Source organism: Macrotis lagotis, chromosome 2 (assembly GCF_037893015.1).
Source record: "Macrotis lagotis isolate mMagLag1 chromosome 2, bilby.v1.9.chrom.fasta, whole genome shotgun sequence".
Classification (NCBI taxonomy): Eukaryota; Metazoa; Chordata; class Mammalia; order Peramelemorphia; family Peramelidae; genus Macrotis; species Macrotis lagotis.
In genome coordinates, this window is record NC_133659.1 from 118,196,357 (window position 1) to 118,215,814 (window position 19,458).

At 34.2% G+C, this 19,458-nt stretch overlaps 1 protein-coding gene across 2 annotated transcripts in view; it reads left to right on the top strand.

Annotated features, from left to right (window-relative positions):
* Positions 1-19,458, top strand: part of KCTD3 (potassium channel tetramerization domain containing 3) — a 72,407-nt gene that overhangs the window by 1,396 nt on the left and 51,553 nt on the right. For both annotated transcript variants that reach the window (XM_074222667.1, XM_074222668.1), the window contains exons 2-4: positions 8,260-8,313; positions 10,030-10,075; positions 18,713-18,786. In XM_074222667.1, the coding sequence (XP_074078768.1) occupies positions 8,260-8,313; positions 10,030-10,075; positions 18,713-18,786 (174 nt within the window). The remainder of the gene's footprint in view (positions 1-8,259; positions 8,314-10,029; positions 10,076-18,712; positions 18,787-19,458) is intronic.

Below are 19,458 nucleotides of genomic sequence, written 5' to 3' on the forward strand. Positions count from 1 at the left end.
GATGATATTGGTTTGCCATCAGTTTGGGGAATTAATAGATAATATTTGTAACATTATTTTCAGGATGCTTTTTTATCTGTTATGAATACATTGTAGTTTTGCTTTAATTTAAAAGATTTTAAATATGCTTTTATCTGAATTTTTTAAAATTATGGCCCTTAGCAAATGTAAAATAACATTTAAATTATTAAATGGTTTGTGAAGGCAGCTTCAGTAGTGATTAAATTGTTGTTTCTGTTTTGGGAGGTCAGCAGTGCTTTTCTCTTATGTCCCTGCCTGTATAGTATAACAGAAATAAAAGTTATGGGATTACATAGTGAAGTTTTATTTGACTTGAAGGAAAAGTGAATTAAAGTTTTGTTCTGCCTTGTTAATATTAAATTTATTTTAATTCATTGTGCATAGCTTTTAGGATAAAAACAATTAGTGAAATAAACAGTAATGTTTAAATGAATAAACTATCCTATTGCAGTAATATAAATGCATATTCTTTAATTGTATAGTCATTTTTAACCCTAGGTAATGGGACATTTTAGAAATACACATCTGCATAGATAGACTTTGATTTAAATCCTATTTCTGACACTAGCTATGTGATCTTGGGCAAGTTTCCTAACTTTCCTGGACCTCAGTTTCCTCTTGTGTAATAGGAGAGGGTTGGATTAAATGACCTCTGAGACTCCTGCAGCTATAGATTTTGGCCAGTACAAAATGCAAATAGTGCAAATGGATAAAACTCATTAAATTTCCACAATGTTAGTGGTGTTCTAAGATTAAACTGTTAACCTAAAAAAAGTGACTATAGGATTGACTTTTTTTTAGGTTTTTTTTTTTGCAAGGCAAATGGGGTTAAGTGGTTTGCCCAAGGCCACACAGCTAGGTCATTATTAAGTATCTGAGACTGGATTTGAACCCAGGTACTCCTGACTCTAGGGCTGGTGCTTTATCCACTTTGCCACCTAGCTGCCCCAGGATTGACTTTTAATTAGCTTTTCTAAATACTATTTAGAAAAGAAAGGGATGTCTAGAAATGTTTATGCTCAAAGATATGAGAAAGTTTGAAATAATACCCAAAGTAGGTAAAAGAGATTAAGGATACCATTCAAAAGAGACAAACTTTAAAAAAAAAAGAGACAGACAAAATCTTACATCAAAGCATAGCAGATTAAATACTGGTCTTAGTCATTAAGCCCTGGGTAAAAATTTCATCTAACAATTAGTTGATTAGTGATATTGGTTCTTTTTTGTGGAAGCCAACCAAGACATTAGGGGAAGTGATGCCCATGGCAAACACATGAATTGGATTTGAGTGTAGAAAGGCTGTGCTAAGTCACCAGTCTCACTTTCTCTTCCAGAGTCATCTGGGTTTAGTGACCTGATATGGATTCAGGATGACTGGAGATGGCCCAGGATGGGAGGCATTCAGGGTTAAGTGACTTGCCCAAGGTCACATAATTAGTAAGTGTCAAGTTTCTAAGGTTGAATTCAAACTTCTGTCCTCCTGACTTCCAGGCCAGAGTTCTATCCATTGTGCCACCTTCATTGCCCTAGTTGACTGGTATATCTGATTAAGTTAAAACTTTCTAAGCCTCATTTTTCTTATCTGTTTCTTTAATTTTCAAAAAAAATCACTTGAACCACTTTTCCCAGCTAGTTATTGTTCTTTATCACCCTTTCAAGGTTAAACATCTTGAGAAGACTATAATACATGCCAACACTTTCTCTCCTCTCATTTTAACTGCATTTTAGCTTCATCACTCAATTGAAACTGCTCTCCAAAGTTATCATTCATTGTTTAGCCAAATATAATGGTGTTTTGGGTGGTTAGGTGGAGTAGTAGATAGAGCACCTGCCTTGGAGTCAGGAGTACCTGAGTTCGAATTTGGCCTCAGACACTGAATAATAATTGCCTAGCTGTGTGGCCTTGGGCAAGCCGCTTAACTCCATTTGCCTTGCAAAAACCTAAAAAATAAAGATAAAAAAAAAGAAGCAAATATAATGGTGTGTATGGTGTTTTCTCAGTCTTCATTCTGCTTGTCTTCCCTATATACTCTGACCCTGTTAATCATCCTCTTGGCATTGTTCTCTCCAGGATTTCCTGGTGCTGTTCTAAGCTTATTCTCCTCCTACCTGTCTTACTCCACCTTTTCAGACTCTTTGCTGGATGGACATTCAACCTAGTTATGTCCTGTAAATAACTTCAAGACTCTATCCTGGTCTTTCTTCAATTTTGCCTCCTCTAGGAATTCAGTTGTCTCTGTGCTGCTGATTCAAATCCACTTGTCCAATACTAATCTCGTGGCCCATATCTTCAATTGCCTGATGGACATCTTGACTTGGATGTCCTATTGATATCTGAAACTCAACACATCCAAAAAGAACTCATTATCTTTCTTCTCATGCTCCCTTCACCATCATCTTTCAGTCACATAAGGTGTCATTTACACCCTCTCCCTATCTAATCAGTTGCCAAAGTGTTTTTTCTAGCTTTGTAATATCTCAAATCATACATCCCCTTCTCTGCCTTTAGTGCAGGCCCTCATCACCTCTTGCCCCACAGTAGTCTTCTTGTTGGTCTCCTTATCTCAGGTCTCTTCCCACTCTACCATTTTCAATTCAGCTAAATGGCCTTTCTGAAGTTTGTTTCTGACCATTTTCCTCTCCCAGTCTTCAAACTTTTATCACTGGCAAAATCAGAGATAAAAATTCCCCGTTTCACAAAGCCTTCATAATCTCTATCTCCCCAACTTCTCATTCTTTTTCTAAAATGGGACATTTTACACTCCCCACCCTACCTCTAGGGTTAAAATATGACTACAGTTAAAGAATATGCATTTATATTACTGCAAAATTGCTGTTTTATTTTATTAAATGTTTTTATTCTAACAACTATGCACAATGAATTAAAATAAGTTTAATATTAAACAAAGCAGAACAAAAGTTGGCATATTTTGGGTTCAAGACTATAACCTCAGACTAGGCATTTTCTTTATTTTTATCTTATTTAAAATTTTTTTGTTTTGGTAATCTCCCTCACCATTCCATTCCCTAGTTGAGAACAGAAGAATTCAAAACCTATTACAAACATATAGTCAAGCAAAATAAATTTTCTCATTGACTATGTCAAAAAAGAATTCTCATTCTTTATTCTGAGCCTTTCACTTTAATATTAATAATTTATTTCTTCATTTTTTAAAGTTAATTTTATTTTTAGATATTTATCAAGGCACTTTTATTAACTCTTAACCTGTGCATTAAATGCCTTTCCCCCTCATTCTGATGTCCTGGTTTCCCTGACTTCTTTCAAGTACCAGTTAAAAATTCAGTCTTCCACAGGAAGCCTTTTCTGATCTTACTTCTAATGTCTTCTGTATCTAGAGTGTCCCTATCATCTCTTTCAGTAGTCTGTGGGCTCCTGTGCCTAGAAGACATAGTGGGTTTATCAGTAAATGCTCCTTTACTTGACTGTAAAATGTAGGTGATAACTATAGTATACATAATCCACAGGACTTTTGAGGGATCCAAATGAGGTAATTTCATTATTAGGCAAAGTTTTTATACATGTTTGTATACATGTTTTATGTGGTTATAAAATTGTCTGAAGTATTCTATACTAGTTTAACTAAAAACTAGGTAGAATTTCTTCCCCCTTCCCTCTCACTGCACTATGAGTAATTTTAAGTTTTTAATGATTTAAGATTGGTGTTCATGATGTTATTTGATTTAATACATCATTCAGTTTCCAATAACAAAATATTTAACAAAAAACATTCAAATCCACTAACAAAATATTGAACATTAGCCATTTGAATTGTGGGGAAGTAGCTAATTATGTGCTTTAGTTAATTATGTCAAAGAGAACCAAGTCAGCTGGCTTTCTGCCAAGTGGATGGAATTCTAGATTTGAGAGTCAGTCTGGAAAACATGAAGTGTGATTACTGCCTCAGATACATAGTAGCTGTATGAGCCTGAGAAAGTCTCAATTCCTCTGCATCTTAGTAAAAGAAGGCTAATATTAACTCTGTGGAGTTATTGTGAGGGTTAAATAAGTTAGCATATAGCATATTAGTAAACCCTAAGAAGCAATATAAATGCTAATTGATTTTATTATTTTTGTGTAATTCTTTAACCATAAATAATTAGAATTTTAATTTTATCTGAAAATATTTTCTGAAAATTGAATTAATCTATCTGAATCTTTCTTGAGCACTTTATGTCACAGAACTTTTAAAGTGACATGGAAAGAATATTGTTGGATGATAGTGAGAAGACCTTGGTTCCATTAATAGCTGACTAACCTTGTCTCTAGGCCTCATTTTCTCTAAAATGAAGATGATTTCTAAAGTCCCTTCCAGTTTTTTGATTCTCTAATTACTATTTCTAGTACTGAAATCAAATAAATAAACTTTGTTAAACAGTAGAAGATATTCCTAAGCATGGTCTTAGTAAAATGTCAGCTAGCTTGATTTAAATACCTGTCATTTAAAATTGTAATTTGTGCTCTAACTGGTTTCATTTTGGGGGTACAGAAGGTGGTAAGGAAGGTTACTATGACTCATTTGTATTTATGAGAAGACACTATTATAGTTTATTGCCATCATTTTCTTCATAAAACTTTATATTCTAGGTGCTTTCAGAGTATCATCTCATTTTGTTATAAAAAGTTCTGTGATATGAGTACCCTTATTTGTTAGTTAAGGAAATTAGGACTCATTGATTCACTTAAAGTCACAATAAATTTGTTATATGTAAATTATGAGCCATGGAATGTGCTAAATAATAGTGATAGATAAAAATGAAGCACTCCTTGCACTCATATTGTTTATATTCTATTAGTTGCGTTGGTGAAACATTGAAAAAATGCAGGGCAGTTTTGGGGAGTAGGTACTAACATTTAGGAGTGGGGAGAATGGGGGAAAGTCCTTAGATGATGCCATAATTGAGATGAACTTTTGAAGAAAACTTGGGATTCTGAGAGTCAGAAATAAGGAGGAAGTGGATTTCAGGGATGAGGTATTGTCTGTACAGATGTTCAAAGTTGGAAACTTGCAAGATATATATGAGGTACAGTAAGAAAGACAGTTTAGTTAAATTTCAGAAAAATATACCTGGAAAAGTAAGTTGGAGCTAGATTGTAAAAGGCACAGGGTTCAAAAATCTCAGATCTGTAAAATGGGAACGATAATAAGATCTTGTACTCATAACAACCCTATGAGTACAAGATCTTGTAGACCTTAAAATACTATGTAATTAAGTTTATTTTTATGAGATAAGGCAAAAAGCCAGGATTAATCTTCTACCTTCCTGTAAAAAATAGTTTCTACTGGTTTCTAGTCCTTATTTAAGAATTTACTACTGTTCTAAAGAGATTAAAAAAACCCCACCCTCATCATTCAGCCCCAGATATTTAATTAAGCTAAAAATGTTAATTGTGCTAAACTTCTTTAAAAGTTGACAGAAAATTAAACTTTAATGTTTTACATTGACAATTCTACTTTGTTTCTCAATCATAACTTCTAGTTTTTAAAAAATATTGGGTTGTTTACTTTGTGCTAGAGGCAATCAGTTGTAAAGAGACTTTTCCTATGGAGTTTCTATTTCAGTAGAAAACACATAATTTCTTTACATTATGTGGGATAAAAATCCACTTAAAAATATAGAGACTCTTCTGAGCAAAAAAAAAAAGTTTATTTTTGGCTTTTCTCTAGAAAAGGGCATACTCCAAGTCTCACAAAGGTAGTGAAGATCAATGAGCTGCCCCGAATTAGCAAAATAATCTGGCCCAATTAGATCACCTTCTCCTTCCTATAGTCCCTCTCTGTGGACCCATTAGTTAATCTTAAGAGTTACATTCTACTTGTGAAAATCTACCCCAGCAACAAAGAAAAGAATGAAAGGTTTTCATAAAATATTACCTCACCATCCAGATGGTGAGAATAATCTTCAGGATTATAACTATTTTATTGAAGTAATGTAATTTGTCTTGGAATGCAAGGTTTCTCTCCCTCTTTCTTCTAAGAATAGTCTAAGAGTCGTAGTTTTTGTTTTAATGATTTTTAACCCTGAGAGGGCTTCACTAGGAATATTAACTTTTAAGAGGGAATATCCCACTCAACATTAAGCCTTTTCTGATTGTCTTCCTAGCCAGAAGATCAAATCTAAGTAAATGTGAAATTACCATAAGAATGGTACAAAGGACAGTAGTAATTCACAGAAAGAAAAAGATGTCTTTTGACTGGAGAGATGAGGTAAAGCTTTCATAGGTTATATGGCACATGGACTGGGTTTTCAAGGATGGATAGGAATTCTACTTTTAGAGTTAGAAATAGGAAGAAGAGTATTCTAGGCAGAGATAATATGAAAAATTTTGTTTGTGCTTTAAACAATGTGGATGCTCCCATCAGTAAGTCAAATTTTGTGACATCTTCATCATTTGATTTACAATTAATATTTCCACAGATCCTCCAGGTGCTTGAACTGTGCTTACAATGTAAAGTTTTTCATTTCTCATTTCAAATCCATGTGGCCAGTCTGATAGATGGGAGGTGGTACCTCAGAGTTGTTTTAATTTGCATTTCTCTAATCAAAAATTATTTAGGGCATTTTTTTCATGACTACAGATAATTTTAGTTTTTTTTTATCTTAAAAACTTCCTGTTTATATCCTTTGACCATTTATCAAGCCAGTGGTATTTTTTTAGGGAATTAACTTGACAATTTTTGTCCTTCCTTTTCTAAGCTGTTCACTCTTTTGCAAAACTTATTTCTTTTCCCAGTTTTTGTTCTACCTCTTTCATTTTTAAAATCCTTTTTGAGTTCTTCCAAGAGGACTTTTTGGGTTTCATTTGTAAGAATTTTAACATTGTTGTCCTCTTCTTAGTTTGTTCTTCCCTGTCTTGATATAGTAGCTTTCTATAATCATTGCTTTTTTATTTGACTCATTTTTTTAGGCTATTTCATGGCTAAAAATGAGTTCTGGTCCTGGGGAACATGGGACAGTCCTAAACTTCTTTTGTTGCGGGGGGGGGCCCAGGAGCCCAGTCATTGCCTTTCTGCTAGGGGGGGCCTTGGATGCTTTTTCCACTGCATTGGAATGGACTGTGTAGTTGTTTCTGGACTGGCAGTTCCTTCTGTGCTGAGACTGGAGGCCTCAAAGCTGGCCTTGGTTGCTAATCTTTGCTATATAGCTAAGAGCTGCCCTCTGGCTTCATTGGACACCATCTGCACTGGGCTGTGCTTCCCTTCTTACACCAGTGAGACACCTTTTCTGAGTTCCTTCTAGGGTAGTTTTAGTTGGAAATTGTTTCATTTTTGTAGATTCTTTAGCTTCAGAATCCATTTAGAGGCTTGATTTAACATTGTTATCATGAGAAACTATGGAGCACTCAAACAACTTCCTGGCTTTTCTTTGCCATCTTGACTCCTCCCCAGACAGTAAACATTCATTAAGCATCCTCTGTGCCCTAGTAACTATGCTAAGTACTGGAGATACAAATTATTATTGTTGTTGTTATTTTGTCCTTGGTTCTTGAAGAGGACCAATGACCTCAAGAAGATGACCAGTGAATTGGATTTAAGTGAAGGAGGGCTGTGCAAAGTCACCAGCTTCACTTTCTCATCTGGGGCCACATGGGCCTGGTGGCCAGCAGCTATAGATCAGAGTGATTGAGGATGACCCTGGTTGCAGGGAACTAAGTTCTTTAAGGCTGGAATACAAAGAAAGTTAAAAGCAACACTATCTGCCTCAGAGAAGTTACAGTTTTAATAGAGGAAAGAGCATGCAAACTTATGTATATGTTTGTGTACAAGAACAGGTTATATATGGAATGAATTAGAAATATGTGTGACCTTGGGCAAGTCAAGGCCTTTGAAAGAGGGATGGTCTCAGGTTTCTCATTTTTAAAATAATTCTATAGCCTAGGGTCCCCATTAAACCTGATTTTATGACTCTAAACTTGGTCCAATTAAATTCAATAAACTTTTTTCAGATAGTTACCATATGCTATACAGTGTTACAGGCTTTGGAGTTATGAAGACAAAAATGAAGGAATCTCTGCCCTCAAGAAACCTCTGTTCCATGGATTGTGAGTTACTTTTGTCCTGAGTCTTTTATCCATGGTACAGTTTGGTAAAGGTAAATATTTTAGAGCTTTATACAGTGTTGAAGTTGTCAGAAATGTCATATGGTTTTTCTTAAATATAAGTGAAATTTCAAATCACCTTTTCTGGTTTCTAACAAAAGCTTAATTTTCATTTACAGATTCAGTACCTCAAGACAAACACTTATGTGGATTCCAGATTCATTTTTTTCCAGGTATTTCACATATACATATCAAACATAATTATTTTTAGATGTTTGACTCTTCACCAGAGTAATAAAAAAACTTTGCTTGATCAAGAAAAATCTTTTCCCCCCCTTGGATTTATATAAAAAAATGTTAACTTCTTTGAGCATAGCTTTCTTTATTCTAAATATAGGCTGTGGCTCATTCATGTTTGTTTTTTAGAGTCTCACTTGTAAAATAGAAGTCAGTATTTTAGTAAATCGCTAAGTACCCCAAATACAGATGAAGTATCTGAGTTGGAAGATGCCTTATATCATTTAGATCATGAGTGTCCAATCTTTTAACTCTTTAGGCTACATCACCCAATAAAATTTGTCAAGAACTGCATATAGAATTTAGTATTATTACCAATAAGTATAATAATAAATGCAATAATGTATAATAAAGTATAATAAAATATAATCAAGTATAATATAAAGCAAAAACATTTACTTTTTAAACAAAAAAATGAGATTGAGGGGTGGCTAGGTGGCACAGTGGATAGAGCACCGGCCCTGGAGTCAGGAGAACCTGAGTTCAAATGTGGCCTCAGACACTTAATAATTACCTAGCTGTGTGGCTTGGGCAAGCCACTTAACCCCATTGCCTTGCAAAAAAAAAAAAAAAGATTGTGTAATTTTTAATGCCAATACTGAGCTTGCTGCCAGTGCATCAATATCTAATTTGATAGCAATGTGAAGACTACTTTCAAGATGTTCCTCTGATTTTTTTTTAATCTTTACATTTTGTATATTTCATATGGGAAAAAATTGCTCCCAAATATATGTGCTCCTGAAAAGAGACATCATGAACAGGGCATATTCTGAAATGCTGGATATTTTTCTTTAGCCAGGCACAACTTATAAAAAGTTCTGTAATGACACACTTGAATAAATTTTTCTTCAAGTTGATTGTCTAATTGTAACTCTATTTGCAAGTTTGCAGGCAACATGTTGATATCAATTGAAAATGGAATAGCAAATATATTGAAATGCAATTTGTGTTTTCTTAAATCTTGGAGTCTATTCTCAAAGTCCTTCCTGTGACAAATTAGTAGTTAATGCTGCATACTTTTCACTTTTGTTACTTTGTTCAGACAGTGTTTCAAAGTGAATTAAGTTATTGTTCTTAATCTGAGATTGAAATTTTGATTCATGTGCTCACTTGCTCATTCATTCCTTTCCTGATGAGGACTGCATGAATGGGCTTTGAGGGCTGCCTAGTTAGACACATCTTATTTATATTGACCTATTCATTTGATAAATAAGGAAAGACTCAAAGACTTTTAAGTGACTTGTCCAAAATCATTTCTCACTTTCAAGTGACTTTGTAAGATCATTGTCTCACTTTTTAAAGGATTTTTATTATAATCACTAAGAAATGACTTTTTGAAAGTGGCAGTATATATCTTGTATAGCTGTCATTATAGGAAAATACCTCTTTTATGCATTGTCACTGTAAAGAAACCATGGCCGTGAATTCTTTGTTAAATGATTTCATATTCAGATATTATTTTAAATATTTGAGTTATATTTGTAAGATAACAAATATATCCAACATGTTCCAGAAATCTTTTCAATATTTAATAGCTTAAAACCAGTTAAGACTTTTGGAACACTGTGTTTTTGTATATGAGCTCGTGCATGTGTGCATACATTTTAAATTGATTCATTGATGTACATAATGTGTATATTTATACTTTCCAGTTTGCTGAGTGGGAGAATTTCAACCCTTCGAGATGAAACTGGTGCTGTAAGTGCAATACTTTTGATTAAGCATAGATGGTATTCTTTCAAATCAAAATTAGTTTTGTACACATTCTTTAGAGATTTCTAAAATTAAAAAAGTTAATAACCATTAGTAGATTGTAAATGCTGAATTTTTTCCCAATATTGGATATTTTTTTGAAGTTATTAATAAACTTCAGCTTTTGGCCCATGAGAAATAAGTAGTTTGTCAGAATCAAATTTATAGTTGCATTTATCCTGCTTATTGAGTGTAATGAAATTGATGTAACTGCTCTAGAATTTGTTCTATTATACTTTACTTGGTATGCTAGTTTAATTAATACCATTTTTAGAGTAATGTTAGCCTTTTAAAAGTATGTATTCTCCATACCTGTGTAGTCACAGCTGAGACTCAAAATTTGACTAATTTTCCCTTATACTCCATTATTCCAGTGAATTTGTGATCTCATCTATCTGGTTTGCTAATTTTTTGATGCCCTTATAACTGACTTATTTTCAATTATCTGTTGACCCTACCCAATGCTTTGGAGACTTTTGTTCTGGTTTTAACATTGTGTAGTTGGGGGGCAGAGCATGTAATTCTCTCCTTCAATTATCTCTTGCTCATTAAAAATTACTGGCTCATTTTTTTCCTCTGTCAAATATTTCTTTGATGATATCCTTTATATTCTTACCTCTTCATCCCCTCCATGATACAATTCCTTGTTTGTAATGTTCTGCAACTTATTCATAATGTTGTCCTTCATTCAGTAGATTGTCTTTCATTCTTGAAGAAGACCATGACATCAGGGTGGTGATGCATGACAAACACGTGAATTGGATTTGAGTAAGGGGAGACTGTGCTAAGTCATCAGCCTCACTTTCTGTTCCAGAGCCATCTGGGTCCAGTGACCATCAGGACCACTGGCGATAGCTCTGGATTTGAAGCAATCAGGGTTAAGTGATTTGTTCAAGGTCCCACAACTAGAAAATGTCTGAGGCTGGATTTGAACTCTGTTCTCCTGACTACAAGGCCAGTGCACTATCCACTGTGCCATCTAGCTGCCCACCAGCAAGGGTTAAGCGACTTAACTCTTACTAGCTCACTCAAATCCAATTCACATGCTTGTCACCTTTCTGATGTTGTGATCGTCTTTGAAAAATAAAGGACAAAAAACCCCCCAGCACTATCTTGAGGGAAGAAACATTATTTCCATATTAGTCTTCTTGTGAAAGAAGAATTAGAACAAAATGGAAAATCCTTGAGAAAGAAAAAACAAAAGTTTTAAAAAGTGAACATAGTAGTCATTGATCTGCATTCAGGCTCCAGTTTTTTCTCTGAATGTGGATGGCATTTCCTATCACAAATCTTTTAGGATTTTCTTTGATTTCTGTATTTCTGAGAAGAGTTAAGTCTATCATGGTTGATTATCACACAAAGTTGCTATTACTGTGTACAATATTCTCCTGGTTCTGTCACTTCACTCTGCATCAGTTCATGTAAGTCTTTTTCAGATTTTTTCTGAAATTTGTCTGCTCATCATTTCTTATAGAACCATAATATTCCATTACATTCATATACCCTAGTTTGTTCAACCATTCCCCAATTCATGGGCATTTCCTCAATTTCCAATTTTTTTGCCATCACACAAATTGCTGCTGTGAATATCTTTGAATATGTGAACTTTTTTCCCACTTTTTCCCTATCTCTTAGACATTGTAGAACTAGTAGTGGTATTGCTGGATCAGAGATATACAGTTTTATAGCCCTTTGGTCTTAGTTACAAATTACTTTCGAGTTCACAGTTCCATTAACAATACACCGGTGTCCCAGTTTATGATAGGTTTGAGGTTTTAATTTGCATTTCTCTAATCAATAGTGATTTAGAGCATTTTTTCTTATGCTTATAGATAGCTTTAATTTCTTCATCTGAAAACTGCCTGTTCAGATCCCTTGACCATTTATCACTAGGGGAACATCTGGTTTTTAATGTTGAACTGAAATCTACCCTTTGCATCTTCTCCCCATATTCCTCATTTTGTCCTCTGGAGCCAAATAAAACAAGTTTCTTTTTCAGTGTGACAGGCATTCAAACAAATTAAGACAGTCTTGCTGTCTGCTCCAAATTTTTTTTATTCCATATTAAACCACCCTGCTTTACTTTAGATTATCTTCCTTTACATTGATCATGAGATTCATCAGTGTTTTGCTTACTTTCCGTTTAATATTTTCCAGCTTGCCAATATTCGTTCTAAAGTACATTTCCCAGGGATGGCTAGGTGGCACAGTGGATAAAGCACCGGCCCTGGAGTCAGGAGTACCTGGGTTCATATCTGGTCTCAGACACTTAATAATTACCTAGCTGTGTGGCCTTGGGCAAGCCACTTAACCCCATTTTCCTTGCAAAAACCTAAACAACAAAAAAAGTCTATTTCCCAGAGCTGAAAACAATACTTTTGACCAGGAAAGAGTGCAGTAGGAATATCAATTTTTCTCCTGAAATTTTTACTCTTGGCTTTTTTAGTTGCTCTGTTGCATTATTGACTCACTGAGTTCATGGTTTACTAAAAATATTTTAAACTTTTTTCAGATGAACTGTTCTTTAGCTGCATCTTTCCCATTTTGTACTTGCAAAGTTGACTTTCTGAATCTTAAGTGTAAAAGCTTTGCATTTGTCCCCATTAACTTTTATCTTATTAGATTTAATCAATTATTCTATCCTTTAATGAGCCTTTTGGATCTTCAGTGGATTAATTATGTTTTTGTCATCTTTAAATTTGATAAATTTGTTATGTCTTCAAACTATTATCTAGCAAAAGACCAAGCATAGTTTCTTGAGACAGTCCTCTAGACAGTTTACTTCTAGATTAACACCAAACCATTAATGATAACTCTGAATTCTGCCATTTTCAAACCATTTAACTAATATCACCTAGTCCCAAGTATTTTCATCTTTACCACAGTAAAAGCAGAAAAGATTTTGCCATATATTTTTTAAAATTCAAGTCATCTATAGATCTACCATCCTAGTAACCCTGGTAAATTAGTCAAAAAGTGAAATTAGGTTACTCTGGCATGACCAGTATGTCCCTTGTGATCACCATTTCCTGGTCTTAGTGTTCAAAAATCAGCCTTTAAATAATATAGGACTTGCTTTGTAGTACAGGTGCTGAAATTGGAATGTACCTGAAATAATAAATATGAAGAATTTAGAGAAACATGAAAAAACAGCAAAGTTAGGAAATGCCATAAATGATGAGTGCAATATTTCAAAAGGAAAGAATAGTAAAATGAAATGGCATTATAAATTTTGATGATTATATTTAGTTATAGAGAAGAATTGAAAAAAATACCTCCTCCATTTTTCTCCTTTGTAAAACCCTGTCATTTCTATATTATCATAGGAATTGTCCTTCCTGTATTTTAAATTGATTTTCACAGTGATTTTTTTTTTTTTGGATTACTTCTTGCAACATCACTTATGCCCAAATGAAATTCATTTCCTACCTCACTCCTCTCCTGGACTTTATGATCTCCAGAAACTTATTATTCTCAATATTTCCTACTTAGTATCTTCAGTATTTCCTACCCCTGTAGTATGGAGAGGGTTGAAAGGTGGATATTAGAGAACTCTTTCTAGATCTTCCACTATTTAAAGAAGATACCTAGGACATTCACCTCCAAATTTCCCACCCAGTTGCTCTCCTAGAGTTCAGGATTTCCGAAAACTCATCATACTATATAAGATAAAATAATCTCATAAGTCAGACCTTCTCAGATCATTTCTCACTATGCCCTTGTTCCTGGTTTTTCAGTTTCTTTTTCACGTTTTTTTGCTCATTAGGTTGTGATCTCTTTGAGGAAAGGAATAATCTTATTTTCTTTGTATCCCCAGTACTCAGTACAGCGTTTATTGACTCTTACTCTGAATCATTAGAAGTTGGTAGTAGTCCTTAGCTTTATCAGTTCTTGAGAGGTTCTCTTATAACCTTCTAGCTCTGGAAATACAGCAGTTCATTTGTTATTAGAAACCCTTTCAATGGGAAGTTATTTATGGAAGCTCACTTTTCTTCCAAACCTTCTCATTCCTATATAGTGGATTTTTTTTCCCAGGCTAAACTCCTGTCCTCAGAAATCTTTTAATCCTGGAAGCTCACTTTAGCCCAAGAATTCTCACATTGCCACAACTAGACATCTACCTCTTCAGTTTCTCCTGTTTGGATTGTTCCTCTTAGAAGCTCCATTTAAGTAGGGTGCCAGAACAGCCATGTCATTATTCCTCTGCAGGCTACATTTAACTTAATTTAATTTATCCCCTAACACCCCATTCTTTTCAGCTTCTTTTTAGGTGCTGTCTTTCCCCTATTAGAATTTAAGCTCTTTGAGAGGAAGAACTTTATCTCCTTATGCTTATATTTGTATTCCCAGGGCTTAGTACAATGCCTGATACTTAGTAGGTGCTTAAACGCTTGCTGATGAAGAATACTACCCCCAGTCCTAGTCTCACAGGTTTCACACTTCTCTTATGCTACATATTCTATCAGTAGCCAGATCTTGCCATTTCTAGTTCCATAACATTTTTACCTCTGTTCCCTTCTCTCTCTGCCTACATTGCTTCTACCCTAAGTTCATGCATCATTCCCTTTCACCTAGACTATTGCAAATAGCCTTCTCGTTGAACTTCTGTCTTCAATCTTTCCCCATTCAATTCATCCACTATACGTGCCAGAGTGATTCTCCTCAAGTGCAGATGTGACCTTATCAGTAGTTCCCTTTTACTGTCAGGATTAAATATAAACTCTTCTGTTTGGAATTTGAAATTCTTCATAACTTGTTCCAACTTTTTCACTATTCCTCCCAGACAACATTGTCTTCTGAGTTTGTGTCTTGGAATAGTCAAAGGTTTGTTGTTATTGCTTCTGTTGTTTGTTATTTTTCCAAGTCTATTTCTTGGCTTCAAATGTTAAAGATGAGTGAAGTCTGTCCCTGGCTGGAGAGAGGAACTGTCTGTCCCAAGATTGAGGCTTTTGTGCTACTGATTTCAGAGGTAGTTCTGGGAATCAGCAAATTTTTGGTGCTATGGTCACATTCTCCTGGTCTGCCTTCTGGTCTTTATTCCACAAGTGGTAGAACTCCTGAAACTGCAACTAGGTCATCATTTTTCATTGTTATCAGATCATTCGTTCTTCTGATGGGATGGTTCACATTTTCTTAATCTTTTCATTCTTTAAACTTTATTTTTCTTGGTGTCTCATGGAGTCATTGCTTCCACAAAGGCCAATTCTAATTTTTAAGGAATTATTTTCTTCAGTGAACTCTTTTCCATTTGCCTTATTCTACTTTTTTGTTTTTTAGTTTTTCCAAGGCAATGGGGTTAAGTGGCTTGCCCAAGGCCACATGGCTAGGCAATTATTAAGTGTCTGAGGTCAAATTTGAACTCAGGTACTCCTGACTCCAAGGCCAGTGCTCTATCCACTGCGCCACCTAGCCACCTCCCTTATTCTACTTCTTAAGGAATGTTCTTCTCTGCCTTGAAACTCCTCTCTTGTGACACAAATGCTCCCTTTGCCCTTGAACTGCAACATAGAACTGCTTGTGAGCAATTGAGTTGCCAATCATGGACATGAATGAATATTTAAGAGAGCTCCTTTAAGTGTTCTTTAATACTGATCTTTGATATTCTCTCAAAAATAACAACTCCAGAAAGAAGTAAAATTATCAGATTTCTTAAAACTGAAAAAAAATTTTTTTTAAATAATGACATAAACTCAAAAGAGGGATTTGCACTGGACGGTTTGTGAAGTCCCTTCTAACTTTAGATCTATGATTAATCCATTTCCCTCTTTTATAAAAGGGAAAATCAAAGTCCAGAAAGTTTAAGGGATTTGCTAAATATCATGTTAACTCCTGGCAAAATAGGGATTCAAACCAAAGATCTTTTTAAACAGCAAATGCATTTCTCTCCAATGTATTATGCTGGCTCAAGTCTAGAAAATGAATTAATTTTGTTGTGTATGATTTTAACTTTGTAATGAATAGCCAATATTTAGAGTAAATAAAAATGTTGATGTTTTAAAAATATGGAACCCTATTTAGAAAGTCATATTTTTTTAAGATAGCACACTGATGTTTTCAGACTCAAATTCAGCAGATTCTGCTTGAATGTATTTATGAATTATATTTCATAACATTTAGTGCTTTGATATTCTTTATTGAATTTTTGATTTATGAATAACTATCTTATTACTCCACTTAGAGACTTTACAAATTGATTCCTTCATCTCTCCCCACTGCTGTTACCCCGTTTCCTATCTGGTTTTATAAAACCCACCCATAGCTTATAATTATATTTTCTTCACATCTCCCTTTCAAAAGATTTAGATTTTTTTCCTCAAAGTTCAACTCAGTTTTCAGCTTGTAGATGTGCCGCAGCTCAGTGTCTAATAGAATCAAGCAAACCTGGTTCAAATCTTACTTGTGACATTTATTGTGATGGTTAACCTTTGAGGTTCTGTGAAATGAGGATACTAATGCCTATAGTAACTACTTCACAGAGTTGTTATGAGGTTCAGTTGATTTTTTTTTGCGTTAAGTTTCTATAGTTATTTTTTCATTATGTTTAAATAAATTTTCCTTTCTAAAAGAACTGTTTTAAATTTTAATCCTTCTTAGAGACAGCCTATATTTTGTCAGTAGTACTTTTGATTGATTTTAGAAATATTGTATAAATTGTAGTTACTCTTTATATCATCCAGAGAAGCATTTTTTATTATTTGCATTGTTATTCTCATTTTTATTAGAGGAAGATCATAAATTTATGTTTTAATCTCTATTTCACTAACTTCCAAAAAATCTGGTTATTTTCCCCCATGCTGAAAATATATTTTTTTAAAAAAATTTTTCTAAAGTAAAATAAATGTTCTCCATCACATTTTTATAGTATTTTATTTTTTCCTCAATTATATGTCAAGACAATTTTGAGCATTCATTTTTATAAGATTTTTGCATTTCAAAATTTTGTATTGCACAATAGTAATTCATTATAATCATATACCACAGCCATTCCCCAATTGATGAACATTCCCATAGTTTCCAACACTTTATCATCACGAAAAGGGCTGCTACAAATATTTTTGCACATGTGGGTCCTTCTCCCCTTTTTTATGATCTCTTTGGAATACAGACCTAGCAATGATATTTCTGATTAAACAATATGCAGTTTGGTTGCCTTTTGAGCATAATTTAAAATTGCTCTTCAGAATGCTTGGATTAGTTCATAACCACTGAGAGTGCATTAGTGTCCCAATTTTCCTGTGTCCTTTTAAACATTTACCTGAGTGACTGTGTTTTCATCTATCTGTCTGTTTTCCCCTGGGGCTTTTGTTCTGAACAAAAAACCTTGTAGGCTACACATGCTTCTTCCCATTCATTGGTTGAGTTGGGAGAGTGGGCACCATACTCTTAGTAGATACTGACTTTATGACTTGACCTCTTTCTATTGTCTTCAGATTGCTGCTGGCTCACTTTTCATGTAGTTCTTGGGGTGGTTAAAAATCATTCTCATCATTAAATGGAAATTGGTCATTTGCCTTTTTTTTTGAATTTCATGGTTTTGACATGTGTGGGAGTTGGGTGGTTTATGATTTTCCATTCAGATAGTCATTTTAGTGGGGCATCTAGGTGGTGCAGTGGATAGAGCACTGGCCCTGGAGTCAGGAGGACCTGAGTTCAAATACAACCTCAGACATAGCTGTGTGGTCTTGGGCAAGTCACTTAACCCCCATTGCCTTGCAAAAAACCCCCAAATAAACAGCTATTTTAGCTTGAAGAACCATATAACATTAGAAATCATCCCTGACACTTCCTCTATCCCCCATTTTTCTCTGGACTAAACCGAAATCCTTGTAAAAAGGTAGAAGTCAAGCTCTGGGGAACCTATATGTCTGTGGACATGGAAGTTGGAATAGTTACCTCAGAGCATGTATATATAAGGAGAAGCTTTTTTTAACAATTAGGTTCCCCCCCCCAAAAATGGAATAATAGCATTGGAAAGGCAGTGGGGTTCTTCTTTAGTGGAGTTAGATGAACAACTTGTCAGATATTGCAGAGTAGATTTTACTCTGATTGAATTGGATAAACAAATCTCAGGTATTGTGTTAATTTTTACATGAAGAATGAATATTTAATAGAAATGAGCCAGAAACAATTTGTCCTGTAGTATCATTTAGGAACATTTTTGACTGAGAAAGTATTTGTAGAGAATGTTATATCTGTTATATTCTTAATTTTCAATGAATAAACTCTCTCCTCCTCTACTCCCAGCAACATCAGTTTGATTACTTAGGATGTCCATATATAGAAGTGTTTTTTTTTTAATACATTTGACATAATAAGGAACGGCTAGGTGGTGTAATGGATAAAGCACCAGCCCCTGGAGTCAGGAGTACCTGGGTTCAAATCCAGTCTCAGACACTTAATAATTAACTAGCTGTGTGGCCTTGGGCAAGCCACTTAACCCCCTTTGCCTTGCAAAAAAACCTTAAAAAAATACATTTGACATAATAGAATTAGGTGAAACTGTCTTATTAATAATATAATATTAATAAAATCATGAACAATGTACATGAACCTAAGAATAAAATATAGTCTTTTTTAAAACAGATATTTATTGATAGAGATCCTGCAGCATTTGCACCCATTTTAAACTTTCTTCGAACTAAAGAACTTGACTTGCGGTAAGACACATTATTTTTCTTAAATTTCATTGTTTATGTGTCTAAATATTTTTGAACCTATTTGAAAAAAAGGAAGGGGGGGGTGCTATCTGAGTTCTAGGGTTTTGTGTTTTGTCTGTGGAGTTCTACTAGATGTTAACTACTTTGCCATGTAAATTTTTCCCCACCTTCTAATTTATTTTTGATAGTTATCTTGAAGTAATTATTTTGACCACTACTACTATTTTTGATTTCTGTTTTAATTTCTCAAGATTAATGCTCAGTAAGCAATCTTTTAATCCTTTTTGCTGAATGTAATTTTATCCTATAAAATTAAAATGGAGTTAAAATTATATTTTGCTCCAAAATAATTCAGATTATTTATTAACTGTCTTGGGCATTCATTTTCATTCTTTAGCAGGGTAAAAAATAACATTAAATTTACTTTAACCCACTCCAGTTTTGGCCACCCTGCAATTCATCTGTGAAAGATAGGGCTAATCAATTTATCCTGATTTCCCAAGACCTGTAGACCTATTTCATTCAGCCTTGTTCATGGACTCATGTGAATTTTAAGAATTCCTCATTATGTGAGATTATAGTGCATCACACATGGTAGATACGTAATAATTATTTGCTTAATTATATAGTATTGCAGACTTAGGAATATAACTATTAAAAAATTAACCTTTC